The sequence below is a fragment of the Falco cherrug genome, chromosome 6 (genome assembly GCF_023634085.1).
Source record: "Falco cherrug isolate bFalChe1 chromosome 6, bFalChe1.pri, whole genome shotgun sequence".
Taxonomy (NCBI): Eukaryota; Metazoa; Chordata; class Aves; order Falconiformes; family Falconidae; genus Falco; species Falco cherrug.
The window spans coordinates 88816547-88836923 of NC_073702.1; the positions used below are offsets into that span (position 1 = coordinate 88816547).

At 45.6% G+C, this 20377-nt stretch overlaps 1 protein-coding gene across 3 annotated transcripts in view; it reads left to right on the plus strand.

Annotated features, from left to right (window-relative positions):
• The window catches only part of SPRED2 (sprouty related EVH1 domain containing 2), a 65685-nt gene that overhangs the window by 37291 nt on the left and 8017 nt on the right, over nt 1-20377 (plus strand). For all 3 annotated transcript variants that reach the window (XM_055714097.1, XM_055714098.1, XM_005439139.3), the window contains exons 2-4: nt 345-522; nt 1883-2051; nt 4692-4756. In XM_055714097.1, coding sequence (XP_055570072.1) covers nt 345-522; nt 1883-2051; nt 4692-4756 — 412 coding nt within the window. The remainder of the gene's footprint in view (nt 1-344; nt 523-1882; nt 2052-4691; nt 4757-20377) is intronic.

Here is a 20377-nt window from a genome sequence, read left to right on the forward strand (position 1 = left end):
TTGGAGACCCAGTGCCCCAATGCATCCCTATGGGTGGTGGCCTTGGGGTGCTGCCTGGCTCACCCCTGCTCTCTTGGTCCCTGTCCCCAGCTGCATGAGGGAAAGAGTGTCCAGACCCATGGGTTGTTTGATCTGTATGTTGACACTTGGAAACCCAGTGGGTTTCTCTCCTGTGTTGGCTGGAGTGGGCAAGGCCATCCATCACAGAGGTGGACTTCCATTGCGGGCAGAAACTGTGTTGGGGCCAGACCCGTGCAGTGTAGATGCCACCTTCAAGAAAAACGCTCCGCTGAGACCGCGTGATGCTCACAAAAGGTTCTGTTTTTATTTTGTTGCCATTGCAGTGACAGCTATATTGTGCGAGTCAAAGCTGTGGTTATGACCCGAGATGACTCCAGTGGGGGATGGTTGCCGCAAGAAGGAGGTGGTCTCAGTAGAGTTGGCGTCTGCAAGGTCACGTACCCGGAGGGCAATGGAAGAAGTGGATTTCTAATCCATGGTGAAAGGCAGAAAGACAAACTGGTAATAGACCCTAATTCAACTTTTGTCTGTTCTTATAATGAGAATTATCCCAAATCTATTGCTATTGTATTCTTGTGCAAATTTGGTGGTTTTTTTTTTTAAAAAAAAAACCCACCATAAAAACCAGGCATGTGCAAATAGTACCAGACTGGACAAAGCAAACCTATCTTCATCTAAAATTGCCATCTTTTGCTGTCTAGGTTGGCATGCCGCCACCTGGAAGGAGCAGGTAAATTTTTGACATCCATGTGCAAAGACCCACTTTGATGATTGAAAAAGGGACTGCATTTTTTTTTTTAAGACCTAGCAGGGGTGAGAAGTGAATTGAAGTGTAAAGAACCCATGAAGCCAGTCACATTGCACTGAGTAATGCAGTGCAAGCCTTTAAAACGGGCATGAATTATTTATGCTGCGTGCCGTTCAAGGTTTGAACAAGCAGAGTGAGAATATGAAGACAAGTTGTCTCTTATGAATTGGCGCACTATGTTTCTCCTGGTAGCTGTTTATCTAAAAAGGAGCTCTCTTCTTTCCCCACACAAATCAAATTAATAAAGCCTTTTCCCTATTTCCAGGGTCCGTTTCAAATGTTTATCTCGTTTCTTATATACTTTATTCTTCAGAAATTTTCTCCTGTGAAGAGGTGGGCTAGCTTAAAAATAATGCTTCCTGCACAGGCTCTGCAAACTCAGTGTTTGGGGAAAAAAAATACGCATTATTTGAGTCAGAAATTATCTTGCTTTCGAAAAGACTGGTGTGTTAAAGATGTTTCGAGTATAGTTTGTCTTTTGCAACACTATTTTGCTTAGGATTTTTTTTCTGGACACTACTTGGGAGCCATGCTTATGGTCTGGGGGGACGGAGTAAGACTAACAAAGCCGTTCCTGCTCTCCCCGAGCATCACCCTGGAGGTGGGTTTTGGCACAGCAGAGCTTAAGAGGAGTGTCTGGCTGGGGGTGAGGGAGGAAAAAAAGGGCGAGGGGAGTGTTAACAGCACCCCTGAATCTGCTGCTGGCAGATAAAATTTCTGTTGAGCAAAACTGTTGAGGGGGAAGACATTCTCCCTCCACCTGAGCCCCCTCCCCCAGCTGTAACCTGTGCCACACTGCGCCTGGGTCTGGAATAGGCTCCTGGGGTAGGGAGCAAGCACCTAGGCAGAGCACAAGCCGAAGCTGGATGTGCAGTGGTTATGAGAACAATTACAGCGTCTGGTGTTCATTAGTCATCGTTCGGTAGGGTAGGCAGTTCCCCCCACGCGAGGCATGACTTGGCTTGCTTTCGGGTCCAGGCTGAGATGGTGCTGGCTGTGTCCTTGGGTGGGAAAAGTGACTTTGCTCTTCTTTTGGGGCTCACACCCTCCCAGGTGGTGCTGGAGTGCTTTGTGAAGAAGGACCTGGTGTACACAAAGGCAAACCCTACCTTCCACCACTGGAAAGTTGACAACAGGAAGTTCGGGCTCACTTTTCAAAGCCCCGCTGACGCGCGAGCCTTCGACAGAGGAGTGCGGAAAGCCATCGAGGACCTCATTGAAGGTACCACAGCGTGCGGCAGCGGCTGCTTTGACCCCTGGAGGAGTGGGGACGGGGGTCTGAGTCACAGCGCGGGGAAGAAAGACGGGTTTAACGTCAGTTCTTGGGCTTGGACATCTCTTTTGCTCATGTGCAGGTGTAGCTGGGCGCTTACGCCTGCGCTGAGCAAGCCCCAGCTTTTAAGAACTTGAGTTTTCTCATCCCTTAAGGAGGGAAGGGATTTCAGTCCAGGTGTTTTCCAGTCCTATCTGGCTTGGTCTGTCCAGGTTCCCCCCCCCCTTAATTATCATCAAGTCTGTTATTACTGCCTTTATTTGATAGGCTTGGGTTTCATGCCAGCGATAGCAACTCAGACAGCCCCGGCTCCTCTTTATATGCAGCCGCATCTCATCTTACCGAGTCTTTGTTAAATCATAGTATGAATTCCCTGCCTGGAGTTGAATAAAACTTTGTTTTGTATTTGGGGTTTTTTTTCAGTAATTAGTTTTGTCTGCATCGTCTTAGTTGAATGGTAGTTCTTGAAGACTTTGTTGTGTTTTGGGGTTTTTTTTTTTAGTTCTGTAAAAAATGCATTTGAATTGCCTGTGCTTTGAAGTTGTCATAAATTTCTCCTTTTCACATTTCACTGCAATCAAGCAATCATAATACAGCTATAATTCAATAGTACTTTTATTTTAATGAAATTTGATTCTTCATAGGGGTTTTGCTCGATTTTTTTTTTTTCTTTTTTTTCTTTTTTATTTTTAACCATGCCACTTTATTTAGAGACCTAGTGATCCAAAGCCTTTCTCGTTCCACCTGGTGTGACGGGGATATTTTTATATACAGATGGTATTATTTTTTGAGGATTCTAGCTCAAATGCGTACACAGATGTGGATACTTTTTGAGGACATCAGCTCCATAAGACAGCTTAACATTCTGGATGCCCTGTCCTTGCTTTAACATGGAAATGGTAGATACTGGGAGAGAATTAATCCCTCAGGGCTCTTCCCTGGTAAATATCTCACTAGTTAGAGGGAAGGATCTTCTCAACCAGTTACTCATTTGCTTTTTCCTGTGCCATTAACGTGAAGGAGTCACAGCTAGGCCTCGTGCTCTCTTCTCACTAGCTAAAATGGAAGCATTTTGAGTCATAAACGTGGTGTTTTATGTAAGTGGCATGGGATTGTGCAAAGTTCCAAAGAGATGATAACTCAGCTGTATCGAGTCTTATTTTGGAGATGCCTGGTACGCAGCAACTCCTGTTCTGCTCTTTCTGACCCATTTTTACAGTAGAGGTATTTAAAATCAAGTCCTGCTGGATCTCAGATACTTCAAAATCAGCAAATCTATATTTATCCCATTAAGAGCACAGACTGCTCCTTATGAATGTGTTCCTCCTTAACATCCAAGTAAGGCTTTCTGAATGAAAACCAGCACCGGCTGGGGAGCACACAGCATCGGTCGTGGCTTTCATTTATCGTTCTTTTGTTGTTCACGTGGCTGAGCAGGTTGAGCAGGTAATACTCAGCACGACAAACTACACACGTTCAAAACTTCGTGAAACTGCCGCTTTATTATTAATGTCTAACCACTGGTTTGTTCCCTGTAGCATCAGAAGTGTAGAAGCTTTGTGCGCAACTACAGGAATCCTATGCAGCTCTCTAGAGCGTCTGGATTTTTTACTTTTAAGGTTAATGTAGCAAATGGCACGAACGTTTGCACGTTACTTAGTGTTTTAAGTGGGCTTTCACACTTAGCTCTGCACATCTTCATGATGATGCAACTGAGAGCAGCCAGGACTGGTGCAGATAGCGTTATATAAAGCATGTTATTTAAAAAAATTTCCAGGATGGAGGTGGTACAAACAATTCAGTTGTTTTAGTTAGGGATGTGATGTGGCTGTAATTCAGGGTAACAACAGGCGGCTCCAGAGGGGGACACCCGCAGGGTGGGGAAAGAGGTTGGAAGAAGGTTTGTTTAATATGATTTCCGACTTTTTTTAACAGTTGCCATGCAATTAATGAGACATGAGAACTGTACCCCAGTATGTGCATTTAAAAAAATGGGTTTACACATTTTAGCTCCTTCCAAATACTTTGCTTGCATGAGGCGAGGTGGTTCTCTGAGAAATAGGTGGTAACAGGGAAGACATTCACAATATGTAACAACTTGCAGAATTAGAAGAAGAAAAAACCCCAGATCTAACTCTTCATTGTCAAAGTGAGGTTTATTTTTTATTTTTAAGCCATTTTTTCCACCAGGTTTAGGTAATATATGACGAATAACTCCTATATGGTCTCTCGACAGCTGAGGATCTAGCCTCAAGCGCTGATTAGTACGTAGCTTTACCATTCTTCAGAAACGAAAGTCTTCTGTGATTGGAAATGTTAACTGCTATTTTTAACATAGTTAATTAGCATTGGCAGCCATGCAGTTGCACGTCAAGAAACACTTTCAGATTTTACCTTTCCAACCCAGCTTACATGTAGATGAGGTTTTCTTCCGTAATTTAAGCCACTGTTGTACACATCTACAACAGAAAAACTTGTGAGAATCCAAATGATTATGGGCTTAATTAAAAAAAAAAAAAAAAAAAAAAAAGAATTACATAGAAATGTGAATTTAAAATGCTGTGGGTTTGTGTTTTGTTTGTTTTCTAGGATCTACGACTTCCTCGTCAACGCTTCACAACGAGGCTGAGGTGGGCGACGATGATGTCTTCACTGTAAGTACATGTCACCTGAGGTCATTCTCCTTTATGCTCTGGTTTACATGGTCAGGTTGGAAAGGGGGTTTCTTTTTATGCCTCAGGGTCGGCTTCCAGCAGTCATCCCAGTGTTTGGCCACTGGGTGTGTTTAGTCTGATGGAAGTATGTCCTCTACAGAACGTAAAGCGTTGGGTTTCTGTTGGCCTCCCATCGCCACGTGAAAAGCGTGGCAGAGCAGATGTTGTCAGGGCTAGAAGTGAGGAAATAATCACTCTCAAATTTCCTATGGCTTAATCTGAGTGGTGCACACAGCCTAATACCTCTCTCTCTGTCCTTGAGAAGCATCCCACAAACTCAAGTAGATGGCTGCTGCTCGGGTACTTACTCAAGGAAATAAGATTTTGAATTGCAGTTGTTAACAAAAGCCAAATTTAAAGGTGTTTCACCTGTGCATGAACATAGAAAGTTCAAACAAGTGTCTTTCAGCTGGGGGAAGGCACAGTAGCATGCTGTCTGCCTACCCAGTGGTGACTTGGAGTAAATAATAAATAAAAAATAGGAGTTGCTTGTATTTAATCTGTGGTAATGTCTAAAATGTATTTTGGAGCTTTCCTGAAACAGAGGCAGCTACTGTCCCCACTATGCTTGGACACTTTGAAGGCGTGGAGGAATAAAGAAATGTGAAATAAAATGGCAGTCCAACCATGGGTATTCCATGGGCTGAAAACAAGGTGCTCACAGCGAATATTTTGTCTTCCTAAATTTATTGCAACCCCCCCACACACATGCGTGCGTGCGTTAGTTGTGTTACAGACTCCCTCCTTGTCCTGTGGCACTGGTGGGGACCGGCTGGCAGGAGGGTGGAAGGTGGGATGTCCTCAGCGCAGCAGCAGCAAACTCAAAGTCGTCTTTGGGATGCTTTCCTGCATCTTCAGGGCAAACAAGGAAAAACCGAGGACAGGCATCAAGCTGTTTGATGCACCAGGAAGCAGCCGAAGCTGAAAGGTGTTTTTTTGAGGGTGATGGTGTGGGACCAGGGCAGGTTCCCTGCTGCGTTGTGACCGGATCCTCCCAACGGCTGGCATGTCGACTGCATCTGTCCTTTTGTCATGGTTCTGGGAGACAAACAACAGCAGGCAGGGTTAAAAGGTGACTTCCTGCGCTCCGCAGCAAAACTGTCATTAGCAGCTGCTTCCCAACTACCTGCCAGAAGTGATTTATAGGCGCTGGGATGGGATGGACTGGGGGGAGGCACCGCTGGAGCTGGAGCAGTTTACGGATTTGTGCTGTTTTCTTCACTGGGTAGGCTGTGCTCTGCTGGGGTGGATGGGTGTGCTGGACGTGCGTGCGGCTCTTCTGCGCTCGTCGGAAAGGGGATGACAGTCGAAATGTGCCTTGGGCAGATGTGTGCCAGCTCTGGCCGGGTTAGACATGGAATTACTCAGTGTAAAAGCAGAGCAAAGTAGCCTGTGGAAATAGGAAAGGATATTTTTACTAAAATCCAGCCAGCTGACGTTTAGGCACCTGGGAGTGCTCTTGGATTTCTCCACAAGCTCATTCTTGTGGTTGAGTGTTGATTTTTAAACTCGTAGGGTGTTTTTTACCGGGAGGAAGAAATTGTTGCCTTTAAGTAGGTGTTGCTTTACATTGGGAAAGTTGGATCAGCGGTGCTCCAGCTGCATTGAAATCACTCAGACTCCTGCATTCAAAGTGAGGAGCCAAAACTGTGAGAGATTTCCCCCCTACTTGACCCCAGGGAGGTGACAGATAACCCCCCATGGTGCAGATATTTATGGGGTAGGATGCTTGGCGGAGAAGGAGGAACAAGCTGCTCAATAGCATTAACAAGGAGGGAGACCTCAGCAGCAGTTGCCATCTTGTTGGGTTCCACAGGGGCGTTCTCACCTCGAGCTGTGCCCTGCCTGGCAGCTCTCTCCACATGTTTCGTGGTCTCTGGAGCATGAGAGGGACCTCACCGATGGTGGTAGCTCACGTGGTGGCTGGTGAGGTTGTCACATCAGGGCAGACGTGTTGTCATACTCCAAAAATAAGGCTTTAGGAGCATCTTTTTCCCCAATATTTCTTGCTCTCCCGGGATGAAGTCTCTCCTTTTCCTGCAGTCCTTAAGCTCTCAGCTTCCCATTTATCCTGGTAGGTGACAGTGGAGTATGGAGTCTGCATAAGCCAGAAATAACATACTGAAGTGTGGAGGGGTTTGAGTCTGGAAGAAATCGATAGGGCTGTGATGTGTTTTATTTTTACCCTTCTGTTTCATTCTTTCTTTGCGCTTCTTTTTGACTTGGATATCATAGTTCATTTGGTCATTCTTGCACACAAATCTTCTTTATAGCTTTCCTGTAAACTCATTCCCCCAGCCACAGCAGTGGATTTTTTTGGGTTTGGGTTTTTTTTGCTCTGTTTTAAAGAGAAAGTACATTTGTTCTTTTTTATTTCCTAAGGTAGTTATTAAAATCTTCACAGTCCTCCCCCTCTCCCACACATGCATGAATAAACTTAACTGCGTGCGGCAGAATTTTCAAAAGCATCTGCATGATTGAGTCATTTAATCAGTCATTTACCCGTCTCTGAAAATCCCAGCCATTGCTGCTACGCTGCTGCCTCAAATATTTGGCCCGAGGTCCTGCCTCTCCTTCAAGATGTTTCAATCTGTTTAACCACAGTGGTCCAAAACTTGACATTTCTTACACTCCTCTGCAGGCGGCCAGCCCAGCTTTGTCCTGCACGGCAGCACTGATGTCTGCACCGGTGTAATGGTACCAGCTTTAAAACAGCCACCTTCCTTACATATATATATATATAAGCACTGCCCCTGATTCGGCTGCTGGATGGTGATTGACACAGGGCTTTTATTTTATACTGTTCCTGATCCAGTTAGCTTCAGTACCACTTTGTGGGATGATGACTCTGTGCATGTTTTTTGTGCGTGCGACTCGTACATCATTCATTTCGTTTATTCGTGAGCCAGCACGCAACCCTTCCGGGCATCCAGCAAGTTATTTTCATGGGGAAGAGAAGGTTTGCCCCAGAGGTAGAGCTCTCCCTCAGGCTATGATCTTGTGTGGCTTAATGGAGGATCGTTTTCTTGTACCAGAAGGTGGGGTTTTTTTTGGTTTTGAGTTTGAATTATCTGCAGCTGTGGTGCTGTAAGCATTTGCTTGGGAAACATCACGGGTACCAGTAGCCTTATCTCCTCCCATCACTGCAGTTTGCAGTGCCAAGACAAGAACCTGGGCAGCAGTACCTTGCCCCCATCCCTGCGGTGTATGCTGCTCATCCATGGTTCTGAAGCAGGGGTTATATCATTAAAAACAGGACTTTGCCATCTAATAATGTTCCTGTGGATTAGGCCTACAGCAACTAGCTGAATCGATACAAACCTCTGTTCTGAAGTTTATACCTGACAGGGCAGAAAGCAAAAGTATATAGAAATAACTGCCACCGACTTGACGGGGAAAATGCTTATTTCTAAAATGAAATCTCCATTTAGAAGTTTTAACAATATGTAGTTGTGTTTCTTTAATTCCAGATCCTCAGTAGGGCCCATAAATGTTTTCCATATGTTAGCAAATAAATTTCTCCGGTCTTGTACATTATAAATCGTCCTCTCAAGAGATGCAATCTGAGTAAGACTAGCCATCCGTTCTGTCTCCGTTGGGGGAAACATTGTCATTGCGATGGTCTGAGATTGTTCTGTTTGTCTTCATCCATCTAGCCTGCATCTTCAGCCTTCTTTAATTAACAGTCATCTCAGAAATAACCTTTAATAAGGACTGAATATATTCTGCAGTTCCTCAGCCGCAGGGTTCGCCATATAATCAAGCTTGTGCAAAATCTTTTCCTTAATCTACACTTCTACTTTCAATTACAGATAATAATCCCACTGACCATGAAGTGAAAAATGTGAATTCAGTCCAAGGAGAGAAAGGTCAATGTCTTCCAGAGTCTGCAGAGTGCCTGAAATGGTCTCTTTTAGCAAACCATCTGAAAAAGCAGAGGTGTTTGTTCCGAAACCTTATGACCAGCTCAGCTGAAATGCTGCTCATGTGTTTTTCGGATAAATCCACAGCCTTGTGCCTGCTTTAGCGCTGAAGAAAAGACACCCACTGGCAGGAGGAGCAACAGCTCCCGTGTCGGCTCTGGTTTGTGAACCTAAAAATTACTGCAGTCCCCTTCTGGATTAACAGGGCTATATAGGAGAAAACAACAAAACTCAGCCATGCTAGTTTTGATGTGCATGTTGCGATCATAGGCATTTCATGTCATCGATAATAATTTTTTTTTTTAAATCCTTGTGTTGTTCAAAACGAGACTTGCAGAATTTTGCAGGTAGAGCAGGCGTGATCCAGAGATGCATGGCTGGGCTACAGGGGGGCATTTAAAGATGCCTGCCCTCGATCCATTGCTTCTTTTGCTGACTTCTGGCTAAAAGCTTGCTTACCTTCGTTCCCCAACTACAAATGGGGAAAATGTTCTCCTGCTTCACTAAGGTGATGTGGATAGATCTTGCTGCCACCACTTTTCTTCTTGGGCTTCCCACAGAAGTCTTCAGACTTAGATTTTCACCATGAAGTTGCATGTTTGGAGCGATCCTGCGCCCCTCGTGCCTTTTTCTCGGCATGAACGTGAGCCCCTGTGCTCAGGGATGTTTGAGTTAGGAAGTTTGCATGTGGCATGGATGTTGCTGACAGGCATTTGAGGGACAGACGCAATTACCCATTCGCCACCGTAGCGGTGAGGATCGTGGCAGATGTTAATGTTACAGTTCTCATTGCATCTCTTCTGGTTTCCTAATTAAAAAAACAGATTTCTCCCTGCTGTCTTTCCATGAAACCTTTTCCCTACTTTCATCTCCCATGTGGGCCTCAAGCGTGTTACAGCCCCGCTATTAAAATTTATAAGATTTATGTTAGTTAGATAAACACTAAATCTAATTTTTCTTGCTGGCTTGGTTGTTTCACGTTCAGATGGTTCTTTTAAAGAACAACTGTAGCTCTTTTTCTTTAAAGTAGACGTGTAGAAACCCAGTCCAATTACTTTGGAATATATTTGTAAGTTCTGTATGATGCTGGAGCATTTCTCGTCCCGCCCCTCCGTGGCAAACGATGTTGCTGAGAGGAGGGAAGCACTGAGTTGCAAGATTTATTTTTTTTCATGAGTTGCACTCGGGGATTGAGGAGCCGCAGGAGCCTGCAATTTCCTTTTTCTTAAGGCTAAGCTAGAGTAACAAAGGAAAAATGCCTTTTGGAGGAGCAGAGCTCTCTGTATGGGGGTGGTAGGTTGTCACCACGAGCACATCCACCTTGTTTGCTCGGTGAGGCTGAGGGAGGCGATGAGGGGATTGTCCCAGCAGTAGGACTAGATGGCCATACCTATGTTATTCTTCCTGCTCAGCAGCCAGCTGTGCTGTGCATGTACAGCCAAAGGGTTCATTGTTGCTAGCCACATCCTCTGATGTCTGGATTTTGGGCTTGCATTGTAAACCACAGCTATTCTAATTCAGATTTTAAAAGGAAAAAAAGTACTTGCCAAGAAGAGAGAAATTCACACGCAGAAACCAGCAGGCTCAAATCCCTCCTTCAAAAAACAAAACCACCAAAAACCCATGCCTTTCAGCCTTTCCTGGCTTTCAGCAATGAACCGGACTAAGATTTATTCCTATTTTTTCATAATTGGGTCTCTCAAGTTGTATGTACGCAGTGCTCTGGGCATCCACACCCTACACTTGAACAGTCAGTGCAACGCCAGCTTAGCAATCACTTGTCATGTCTGAACACGGCTTTCGCTCTTCACACTTCAGTGCCGTGAAATCTGCCTCGCTTTGTTCCAGCAGACTGACTTCCAGGGTAGTCCCGGCGTCTGAAGTCATTGGTTTAGCTGGAGTTTAATTGGTTTATTTTCTTCCTCCCATTAATACCGGGGTGCATCAGGGGAATTCTGCCTGCTTTTATGCCAGGGGTTGGGAGGCAGGAGAGATACTGCTGAAACAGTGAAAAGGTCCTGAATGTGCAGCTATTTTAAGGCCAGCTTCTCTGTGTTCCTTCCCCCCACCCCCTGCCTTTCTGCAGGTTAACTTTGCCCGCAACAGATTCACGTTGCTCAATGGGAATGGATACCAGTGCTCAAAGAGATTTTTTTCAGTAGGGAAAGTCAAGTGGAAAGTTTTTCTCTGGCTTTCAGGGTGGTTTTTTGTTTTGTTTTTTTTTTTGTTATAGCGTTGTGTTTCTCCCTTTCCTTCAGGACCTCCTGTTTCTTTTAAGTGATGCTGGAAATTAACCCGTTTATTTTCTTACTCTTTCTACCGGTACAAGCAAGCTATACTCAATAATAATTTACTATGATTGTCACCGAGACAGAGATATCGCTGCTGTCATATGGGATGGCAGCTGCTCTTAATTCTTTAAGTCTTTCAAAACTGTAGGGGCAATTAACGTCGTCTTCAGCCTATAGATTGTCCTTGCTTACTTGCAGCCTGTCATCTGGACAGAAGGAAATAGGAAAATTGCTGTGGTGCAGAGGTACACAGAACATATAATCTGTTTATTCTTGTGTATATAACAGATTCGTGAGCTGTACTGAAGTGATAAGTGAGGGGAAACTGGTAGGGGAGAGAACCGTGGGGTAGATTTGAAGCTTTATTTGCTGTCGTTAGAAGGAACGAGGAGGAAGCAGAGGTCTTGCACAATTTCTGTATTGCTTTATTGTATTTATCATACTATTTTTTTTGCTTTCGGGTCAACCTCTGATGGGCAAAGCAAGGTTTTCTTGTTGCAGATAAGGAGTACGCAGTTTAACGCAACTCCCAAATGCACTGACCTTCAGTTCTTTGGCACTGTTTCAGTTTAAAGCTTTCAAACAGTATAACGCTTCCCCCCCACCCCCAAACCCAAACTATCAGTCTGGTTGTTTTACCACACACAGTCTTGAAACTCCCAGGTCCCCAGCAAGGACAGGATCAGCCAACTGGTATTGCAGCGCTTCCCAAAGGTCCGGCACTCGCAGCCACGCCGGCGGGGAGATGATGCGAACGCGGTCCGAAATCTGGTCAGTCACGGGCAGGCACTTTGTGGAGGAGGCAGAAAGGTGTTCGCTGGCACAAAACTAGACCCGTAAGAAAGGATGTGGATTTTTTTTCCCCCTGACATGAGCAGCCCCAATTTCAGCAGCCCAAAAAATGAGCAGCGATTCTTTCTTGCAAATATCAGCCCTGCTGAGAGCTTGGGGTGTTTGGGGTGTCTGCGTGAAGACAAGGCGAGGGGCGTCTCTTATTCGGTAACTAATTATTAAGCAGAAAATACCGGTCTTGCTGTCAGATATTCCAAGTCTCGCTGTCGTGTAGTTTTTATGGAGCTAATTATAGCAGCGACTTGGATGTGTTGAGCTACTTTGCTGAGGGTAGGCAATTTCTCTTGTCACAATTCTTCCTCTCAAGACCGTTTTTGCAGTGTATTTTCTGGCTCTGTACCATTCCCACATGCAAACACAGTTGGTCCTGCGCTGGGATTGGGATATATCCTGCAGGAAACTGAAATTTGATCTTCTGCTGTGATGGAAGTTTCCTTATAGCTATATCTTGCCAGAACTTGTAAATGTTGTAGTTTGTGCACCAGTTAAGTATGGGGTTTTGTTCAGTTTGCTCCAGCAGTTCAAAGAGATTTAGGTCAGGTTTTTTGTTTCTTTCTCTTTTTAACACCCACTTTCCCCTTTCCCTGTGCTTAAGTGATGATGTGGCATATTTTAGTGTGCTAACTCTTTCTGGTTTATACTCCATTTAATTATTTGTTATGTATAACCAGACGTGCATTCATTTAAGTAATCCTCAGATTACAGAAAGCTTGTTTCCTTGTAATATGCAGTCACCTGAGGCTTCGGCACGAGAAGGGTCACCAGCAAACCTGCCTGTAGAGTTCCTCGTCCAAGGGTGAATTGACTGGTGCATCCCTAGCTGCAGTTTCTCGCTGATGAATTTGTTACCCGAGTGCGTCGTAGCACCATTTCACACTTGCAATCAGCTAGCTGCATGCTTGTCTTTTGAAGAAATAATTTGCCTGTGTAGTAATGTAGTTAAACTGTGTGATGAGTTAAAGTGTGAAGCTGTTTATGAGCGTGTTCCCTTTTAATTCATCTGGAGCTGAACGCTTTAGTGCATTTGTGTGCTTAAGGCACAAATGTGTCAGAAACAAAACATAGCCAAGATGAAATTGCCCTTTCTTAACCTACAGTAAAATGCAGGGGGAAAAGATTTTTTCTTTTTTTTATTCTTTTTTTTTTAGAGGATTGTTTTTTAACCTGGATCGGCTTACTAGTTGGACTTCATGCATGGCCCTGCCGGCGATAGCAGCAGCCCAGATAAAGGGGGGATGCAGAGGGGTGGGCACCTACAAGCGGAGCCGGAATTGCTGGCTGCCAACAAAGCCATGGCAGGGACCCCTCGCTGAGGGTGGGCTTTGCTGTTCCTCCCCAAAAGAGCCACCGTGGCCCTTGCTTTTTCCCTTGCGTGGCTCCCATCCCCTGCCCTCAGCCAGGAGGAGCATTTGCAAGTACAGCTGGTCTTTCCCCTGTTTGCAGCGCAGCGGTTTTGCCTACCTCGGCTTGTCAACAGAGTTTTGTACTCCGGGTTTGTGGCCTTCTTGTTTTGGCCACGCTTTTTTGTTCAGCTGTGGTTCCCCGGGCATTTCTTCAGCATTATGTAAGGGGGACCAGATTTGAGGCAAGACGCCTGAGAAAAGCAAGTTATTTTCCAGCCAGCTCAGTTCCCCCCACCTTGCTTTTGCAGCACAGCCGTGCCAAGAGCGGAGCTGGTGTCGGGGAGCAGGAACGGGGTTGCAGGGGTTATTTTAGTGCTGTGTATGAAACCACAGCTGAGGGATGCAACTTGACTGATGCATCTTTTAGCCACAGCACCGCTGAGAGCCAGTGGAGCAAAGAGGGGCTCCTGCCGTCCCCCTTTTACCAGCACGGCTGACCCCGCACTGAGCCAGCCTGGGGAAGTGAACCAAAACCAAGCCCTATAAAAGAAAGTGAATACTTTTCCGGTGGTTTAGCTCCTCAAGCCAGCTCGTGGGGCTGGAGAAGCAGAAGTGCTGGCTCAAGGGAAACCGTAAGAGTGATCAGCTAAGCAGGCAGCAAAAAGCCTCCACCACCCCGCTGATGTTCATCGTGCCACCCGAAATTCATTGCATACCCCCTGGCCGTGGATAACACTGCCTTCTGCAAGGCGGCTTTGCGCAGGCTTCTGCTGTGCTTGTGCCAGTGGTACGGATACGGCGGTTCGTGTACTCGTGGCTGAGCCGGGCTTAGTATTTATGGCATTTTCCTCCTTCATGTTGCTACCACAAAATTCAGCTTTCGATTGAGACAAGAAGGAGACGACAGGATAGCTGAGGCAATGTCAGTGGCATTGTGTTAGGGCCAAATGTTACACTTTTACCTTGAAAACACATAGTTGATATTACTGTAGCTTTCCATTAGGTTCCTTCTTTAATCTGGATTATGCGGTTAGCCCTTGCAGTGTATAGTCCTTTCTTTTGGCCACGGGGTGCTTGAAAGTTTCACAAAGGCAGAAAATGGCCTTTTCCATTATTGTGATATGCAACCCAAGGAAGCTGCTTTCAGTGAGCAGCTGTATGTGTACGCTGCAGGCTCTGCAGCTGCTGCATTCGTCCCGGAGCACTCACATGAGAGGGCACCAGGGATGCTGGCTGCATTTGGGGTGTCTCGCTCAGTCCTGGATGCCACCTCCGAAGGTGACGGGCAGAGCAGATGCCATGCAGAGTGTAAACGCTGTTGGAAAGAGGCAGCCTTGGACAGGGGACATGGCAATGATTGACCACTTCCCATACCGTGGCAGAATGAATTAGGGGATCGACAGCCAGCACGTAACCCAGCACTGCTGGTGGGGCCGGAGGGATGCGGCTCTGGAGCAGCAAGCAGGCACAGCCCCGCTCAGCCCTGGCATCCCAGCCTCTCCCTGTATTTTAGAGGCAGGGGAAAGCATTTGGCTCCTGGTGCTGAGCTGGAGCATCCTTCTTGGCAGTGGTGGGAAGGGGGCTGAGTTGGAACCACGGGGCAAATGACTATGTTGCCCTGCCCTTCATGAGGGAGCCTGTAATTTCCACGTGCTGTTTAAGCGCTTGCAAGTCTGTTTTGAATCTGTTGTCTCATATAACAGGTAGAAAAGAAATGGGGGGGAAAAAAAATCCATAATAAAACAGAGTTCAGGCCACTTGAAGTGTACACCCGAGTTTTGATAGTCTAACCATAATTTGTTTGCATCCACTCAAATGTGTTGTTTTGTTTGGGGTTTCTTTTTTTGGAGAGTTTGGAAAGGAAAAGGAGGAGTTTGGTAAAGCTAAACAATGAAATGTACTTTTACATGAAGCTTCAAGAATAATTTTCCTTTAAAGTGGCAGGCTCCCACTTTCAGCCCTTTAATAAGAAAAAGAAAAAAAAACCCCGAAAATCTCACCATACAACCTTCTGACTGACAAAATACTGCGGGATGGTGTTCCCTCTGCCCCGAGGCATGTGCTTGGTGGTGACTGAGGATGAACAACAGAATACAAGAGTCCAGGGAGCTCGAAATGGACCTCTGCCCGGTACAGAAATGCGTTATAAACAACTGCATCTAAATAGTCCTGTTTCCTTCCCTCACCTGCCTAATGTGTTTTGCCAAGGGTCTGCTCGCCCTGTATCTTGCAAATTTTTTATGAAAATTAAATCAGAAGCAATTATAGGAAGCAGTTCATCTGTCTCTGGTTGTGTCTGCAAAAGGCGAAGGAAAGGCAGAAGTAAAAAGTACCATTGCATTTTTAAGCGGAGCCTGACATATTTGCATTGCATGTGAAGAGGGTATTTTAAAAGTTTGCATCAGCTGTTGGATTCTATTTTGGTGGTGAATTCCAGCTAAAATAACGTGGATGCTCATAACTGTGTGAATAAACGACCCCTAACTGGCTTCTTAAAATACCATATCAGTGTGCTGTGGGAAGTTTGCATTTAACTGGGTTTTTATCCCCTCTGTTTGTAACCTGGTATATCATAGAGGAGGAGCGTGCTGCTGAATTTAAAGGCTGAAGTGTTGGATTTGTACATAGCAAAGACAGACGTGATGGATTAGGTGCACCAGTTCTTTTAGTTTAGCTAATCTAACTTTCATTAGTATTTTTCTTCCCCCTCAATCTTATTTTCTTCCTCCTGCCTTGGAAATTTTCTGTGTAGAAGAGTTGAGATTCAGTGGTGAGTTATGTGGAGCCATCTGTTCCCGGCTGTGCTCAGCAGCAGCGCAGCCATCCCCTGTGCACGTCCAGTGTTTAACACCCCCTGGCTGAGCTTCACTCCTTTATCTCCTAGCATCCTTGCCCATCTTCTAAAAGTTCTTCAGCAGCGTTGGATGTGCTAAGTTCCCTGTTAGCACCTTAAAATTAGGAGCTGGCACTTTCCAAATTAATTGCAGCTATGCTGATGGCAAGCAGGTCAAAGGTGGATGACTTTAAAGAGGAGCTGGCACCCACCTCCCTCTCCAGACCACCTGTCTGTGCCCCCTGCTTTGCCTGGAGACCCTCCTGTGCCATCAGGGCACAAACCTCTGCAGGTGGTCAGCTGGGGTCAGGGAGCTGAGACCGAAAATGATTTTTTGGGCTGTGTTCCTGTGGTTTTCCACCCAAGCATGAACACGGAGCAGGTGATGAGAGTGGTGGGAGGGAGAAGCAGGGACCGTCACCTCCCCACAGCGGTACTGACCTCAGTGCCCATCTCTCCTGGCCTTAGCAGAGGACAGCTGGGGTAATGTGGCTAATATGACCTGTTAGAAGAGGGAGACTTTGCTACTAACACAAATACTGGGCAGCTGATCATGCCGACTGTGCTGCAGTCCGCATCAAGATGTCATTTCCAAGGCATAAACAGATTAACGGAGCCCTTTATGCAGACAGGAGAAGTCTGCCTCTGGCCCTAGATGGTTTTAAGCAATTGGTTGGTTTAAACAGTTCCCGAGCTTAGGTACAAAGATCCTGCTGAAGTGATGTAGCTCATCTCAACATGGAGAAATCCTGTCAGGCCACAGCAAGGAGTTGTTACAGGAATGAAGAAGGATACGTAGGAGTCCTGGTAAGGAGAGTCTCTCCAGATGGACAAGGACACGAGCGCCTCGTGGGTAGGCAGAGCCATCCCACTCTTGCCACTGTGCCATGGGATTGCTGTGCTGCCTGGGGAGCAGCCCCCCTGGGAACTGGGGCTTTTTTTCCCCCTTCCAGCATTCTGGGTTTCCCTTCTAAGTATCTGATGCAAAGACTTTTGCTTCCATTGAAGCAGTGCGCTAGCCCAGTGGTGTAGTAAGGACAAGGCGAGGGGTATCATATGGGAAGGAAATGTTTTGTGGAACCACTCACAGCCTCTGGTCGTGGGCCGAGCCTGAGCAAAATGGGGTACTGTTTTACTTCAGTCCTCCTCTGGCTTTTGCGGGCATTTCTCTGGGCATCTGTTCAAATGCCAGCTTTTGCAGTGATGTGTCTGACTCCTTGTATTACCAACCAGTAGTGAAACAGGAAAATGTCACGGAGGTTTCCCCCTTACCACATCTGAGTATTTGCTGTATCACTTAACCGTGTCTGATTCTCATATATTCTTTTTACTCCTTGAAGCGAGCCGTTAGGCCACATCTGTGCTCCATGCAGAACTGAGTGATGATGCCAGAATTGGGCTTAGCGTTAGCTTAACGGAGATGATCTTGTGCACTGAATCCTTGTAAACGTTCCTGAAGCTTTGCTGACTTCAGACAGCACAGCCACTGGCACTAAGAGCTATAACCACAAAACTCAAAAATAAAAACAGAAAAGGTAGCAGTAAAACTAGCTAGCTTTCTGCACTTCAGGTTGGTATTTGTGTGAGCGGTGATGAGGAAACAGTCCAGACATTTGAGAAGTCATAGTCCTGTGCTGGTTTCAGAAAAATCTTGAATCCATGCTTATTGTAATGGTTGTGTACAGCCAGTTTGTCTCTGAACTGTACTGGAATATGATCTAACATGAAGCTTTTCCTTCAGACTCTTTGCTAGGCAATAGAACTAGATTCCAGCGGTCCTCAGTGGATGAGAGTGTCAAAACGTTTCAAAACTGTATGGGAGCAATTTTCTTCAATACAATTTCTGTCTTGTCTTCAGTGATAGGAAACAAACAGAAATTTGACAAAAGCATTTTCTTCTGTGGCTTTATCTTGCCGTGACAAATTAAAAGCTTCTGCTCAGGAGACAGGAGTCTCAAAAGATTTTTCACACTGAACCTTTTTCTTAAGACTTGGATTATCTAAGCCCCCTTTGAAGTGGGCTGCTCTGAGAATACGGGGCACACTTAGAGGTGGATGGAAAATGTCAACTCTTTCCTTCTCTAATTTCCTTAATAGGGAGAAGGAGGTGTTTTGAGACACAAATTTAGGATTTTTGCTGTTCCCCTCTCTGTGAAATTAAAACATGCTATGTCTCTTTAGGCTTAAATAAATTGAAAAAAAAAAAAAAAAGGCAGGAGGAGAAAGGAAGGACTTGTTCTGGCAAGATTAAGCTGAGGGAGTTCTGGGAAACTATATTTTATCTTAATTTCTTTGGAAAGGTGGAAGTTTCTTCACCATGCATCCGAAATAACTCTCAGACTTCCTTTTTGTAAACTTCATAAACAGCAGAGGCTCTGCAGATAAACTTATGATTAGCTCTTAGCTCAGTATTGCTCGCTTACTGTACCATTTCGCCGACTTTATCATCTTTCCTTTCCGTATTGATAGCACAGCTGTGTTTTCCCCTATTCCAGCGAATGAAAAGGGCCAAGCAAAGAAGAGCTGGCTTGTGCCGGGACTCCCAAGGGATTGCACCTGGGCAGAGCGCACAAACAAAGGGCTGCGGCTGCTGCGGGGAGTCACCACATGGGTCTTGGCTGGAGGTGGGTGGGCTGCAGCCGGGGCGAGGATGCAGTTTGCTGGCTGTCATCTTTCCGGGGTCATCCTCAAGCTGTGAACTGGGGAGGGAGCTGGGTTTCTTGTCCTGGGGACGGTGGGGATGTCTTTTCAGATGACAAGATAGCAATGGGCTCCTCTTTAACATGTCCAGGCTTCCCAATGTGAACACAGGAGGCACTCCGAGGAGCTTTGGCAGCTGCAGGAGGCTGCCTTGGTGAAGATGAGACTTGAGCCCCCACCAAGTTTTGCATTTCCATTCTGCACGTTGCCAGTCCCCCTCAGATATGGGTGCTGCAGTGAGTGGGCTCGCACGGCAGTGGGAGACGAGCAAAGCAGAGCATGGCATGTCAGCTTGTAGAGGGCTTGTGCTTTGCAAAGGCCAGGCTGGCGCAGGTTTTCAACTCCTTTAGGTCCATGACTTGCAAAACTGCTTGTTGAACATCATGATACTTCTGTTGCCCCTGGTCCTGTCCACCTCATGTAACCGTTAATATCCTAGAGGGAGAAAAAAAAACCCATCTCGTCTTGCTTGACGCACAATTATTTTTGACAGCAAACTTGTGCATGCTTTAGCTGGCGGAGAGCGCTTCTGGAAGTTAAAAGTGACAGAGCTCCGTAATTTCCCTCTGGCAACCAATTTCTGACAAGCTGCCACAGATTGTATTGCTTCATAATTTTGAGATGAATCTTTCTTCTTTTTTGTAGTCACCCTTGGGTGTTGCATCACATGGGGTGAACCTATTCTGTAAAGCCATTAGAGGCAAGGTGATCAGTACAGTTCAGGCTTCTTTTTCTCATCATTTTTTATGATAGATGCTTATCTCAGAGTTTTACTTAGGCACCTGATTAGCCAGCTGTCCTTGTGTAACAAATCCATTTCAATGAGAAGTAAACTGCAGTAAATGATTAACACAATCTTCTTTAATAATGGCTAGGGTTTTTTAATTTAGTGAGCCACTTCTGAAAGTCTGAGGGGGAAACAAGGACACTTTTTGTAAAAAAAAATTATCACAGTGCAATCATTTGCATGTAGAATCCCGGTGGTGTTTCTCAGAGCAGCCATATCAAGCATGCAGTACGTGTGCTCACTCGGATATGTACAGCTCACTTGCAAAAGGAAATATTTTGCACGGGTTTTACAAAATTACTATTATGGTCATGATTAATGATTTTGTTATCCGAGCAGTGAAACCACAAGACTTCGCGACCGCCATAGCAATCGCAAAGCTTTAGTATGTGCGGCACAAATTTCTCTAATTGAGCATTTGAGGGCATGTTGAAACAGAGTTTCTTACCAGGCTCCCTGTTCCAACAACTTTAGTTTTGGGTTCATTTCTCTTATGTGGCTACTGGGCATGTTTTCAATAGTTTCCCCTCAAAAACAAATACTGGAGCTGGATTGGTTTCAAGAGGCTTTAGAAGAAGACAGTGTTTCTCTGATAGACCGGTGGCTCACCGGTTCGTGACATCTTTTCCCATCGGTGAAATAGCCTGGCTCTGAAGACTGTGCCCTTTCTAGATGTATTCCTGTAGGTGAGCGTCTTGTATTTATGTGACCTGCAGCAAACCTCTCGTATCTTCCCCCTTCACCATCCTCCCCAGAATTTTTCCTGCTATGCTGGTGGTAGAAAATCCCAGCCAAGACCCAGTCTCATCCTGGGCAGACAGAAGTTGTTCCC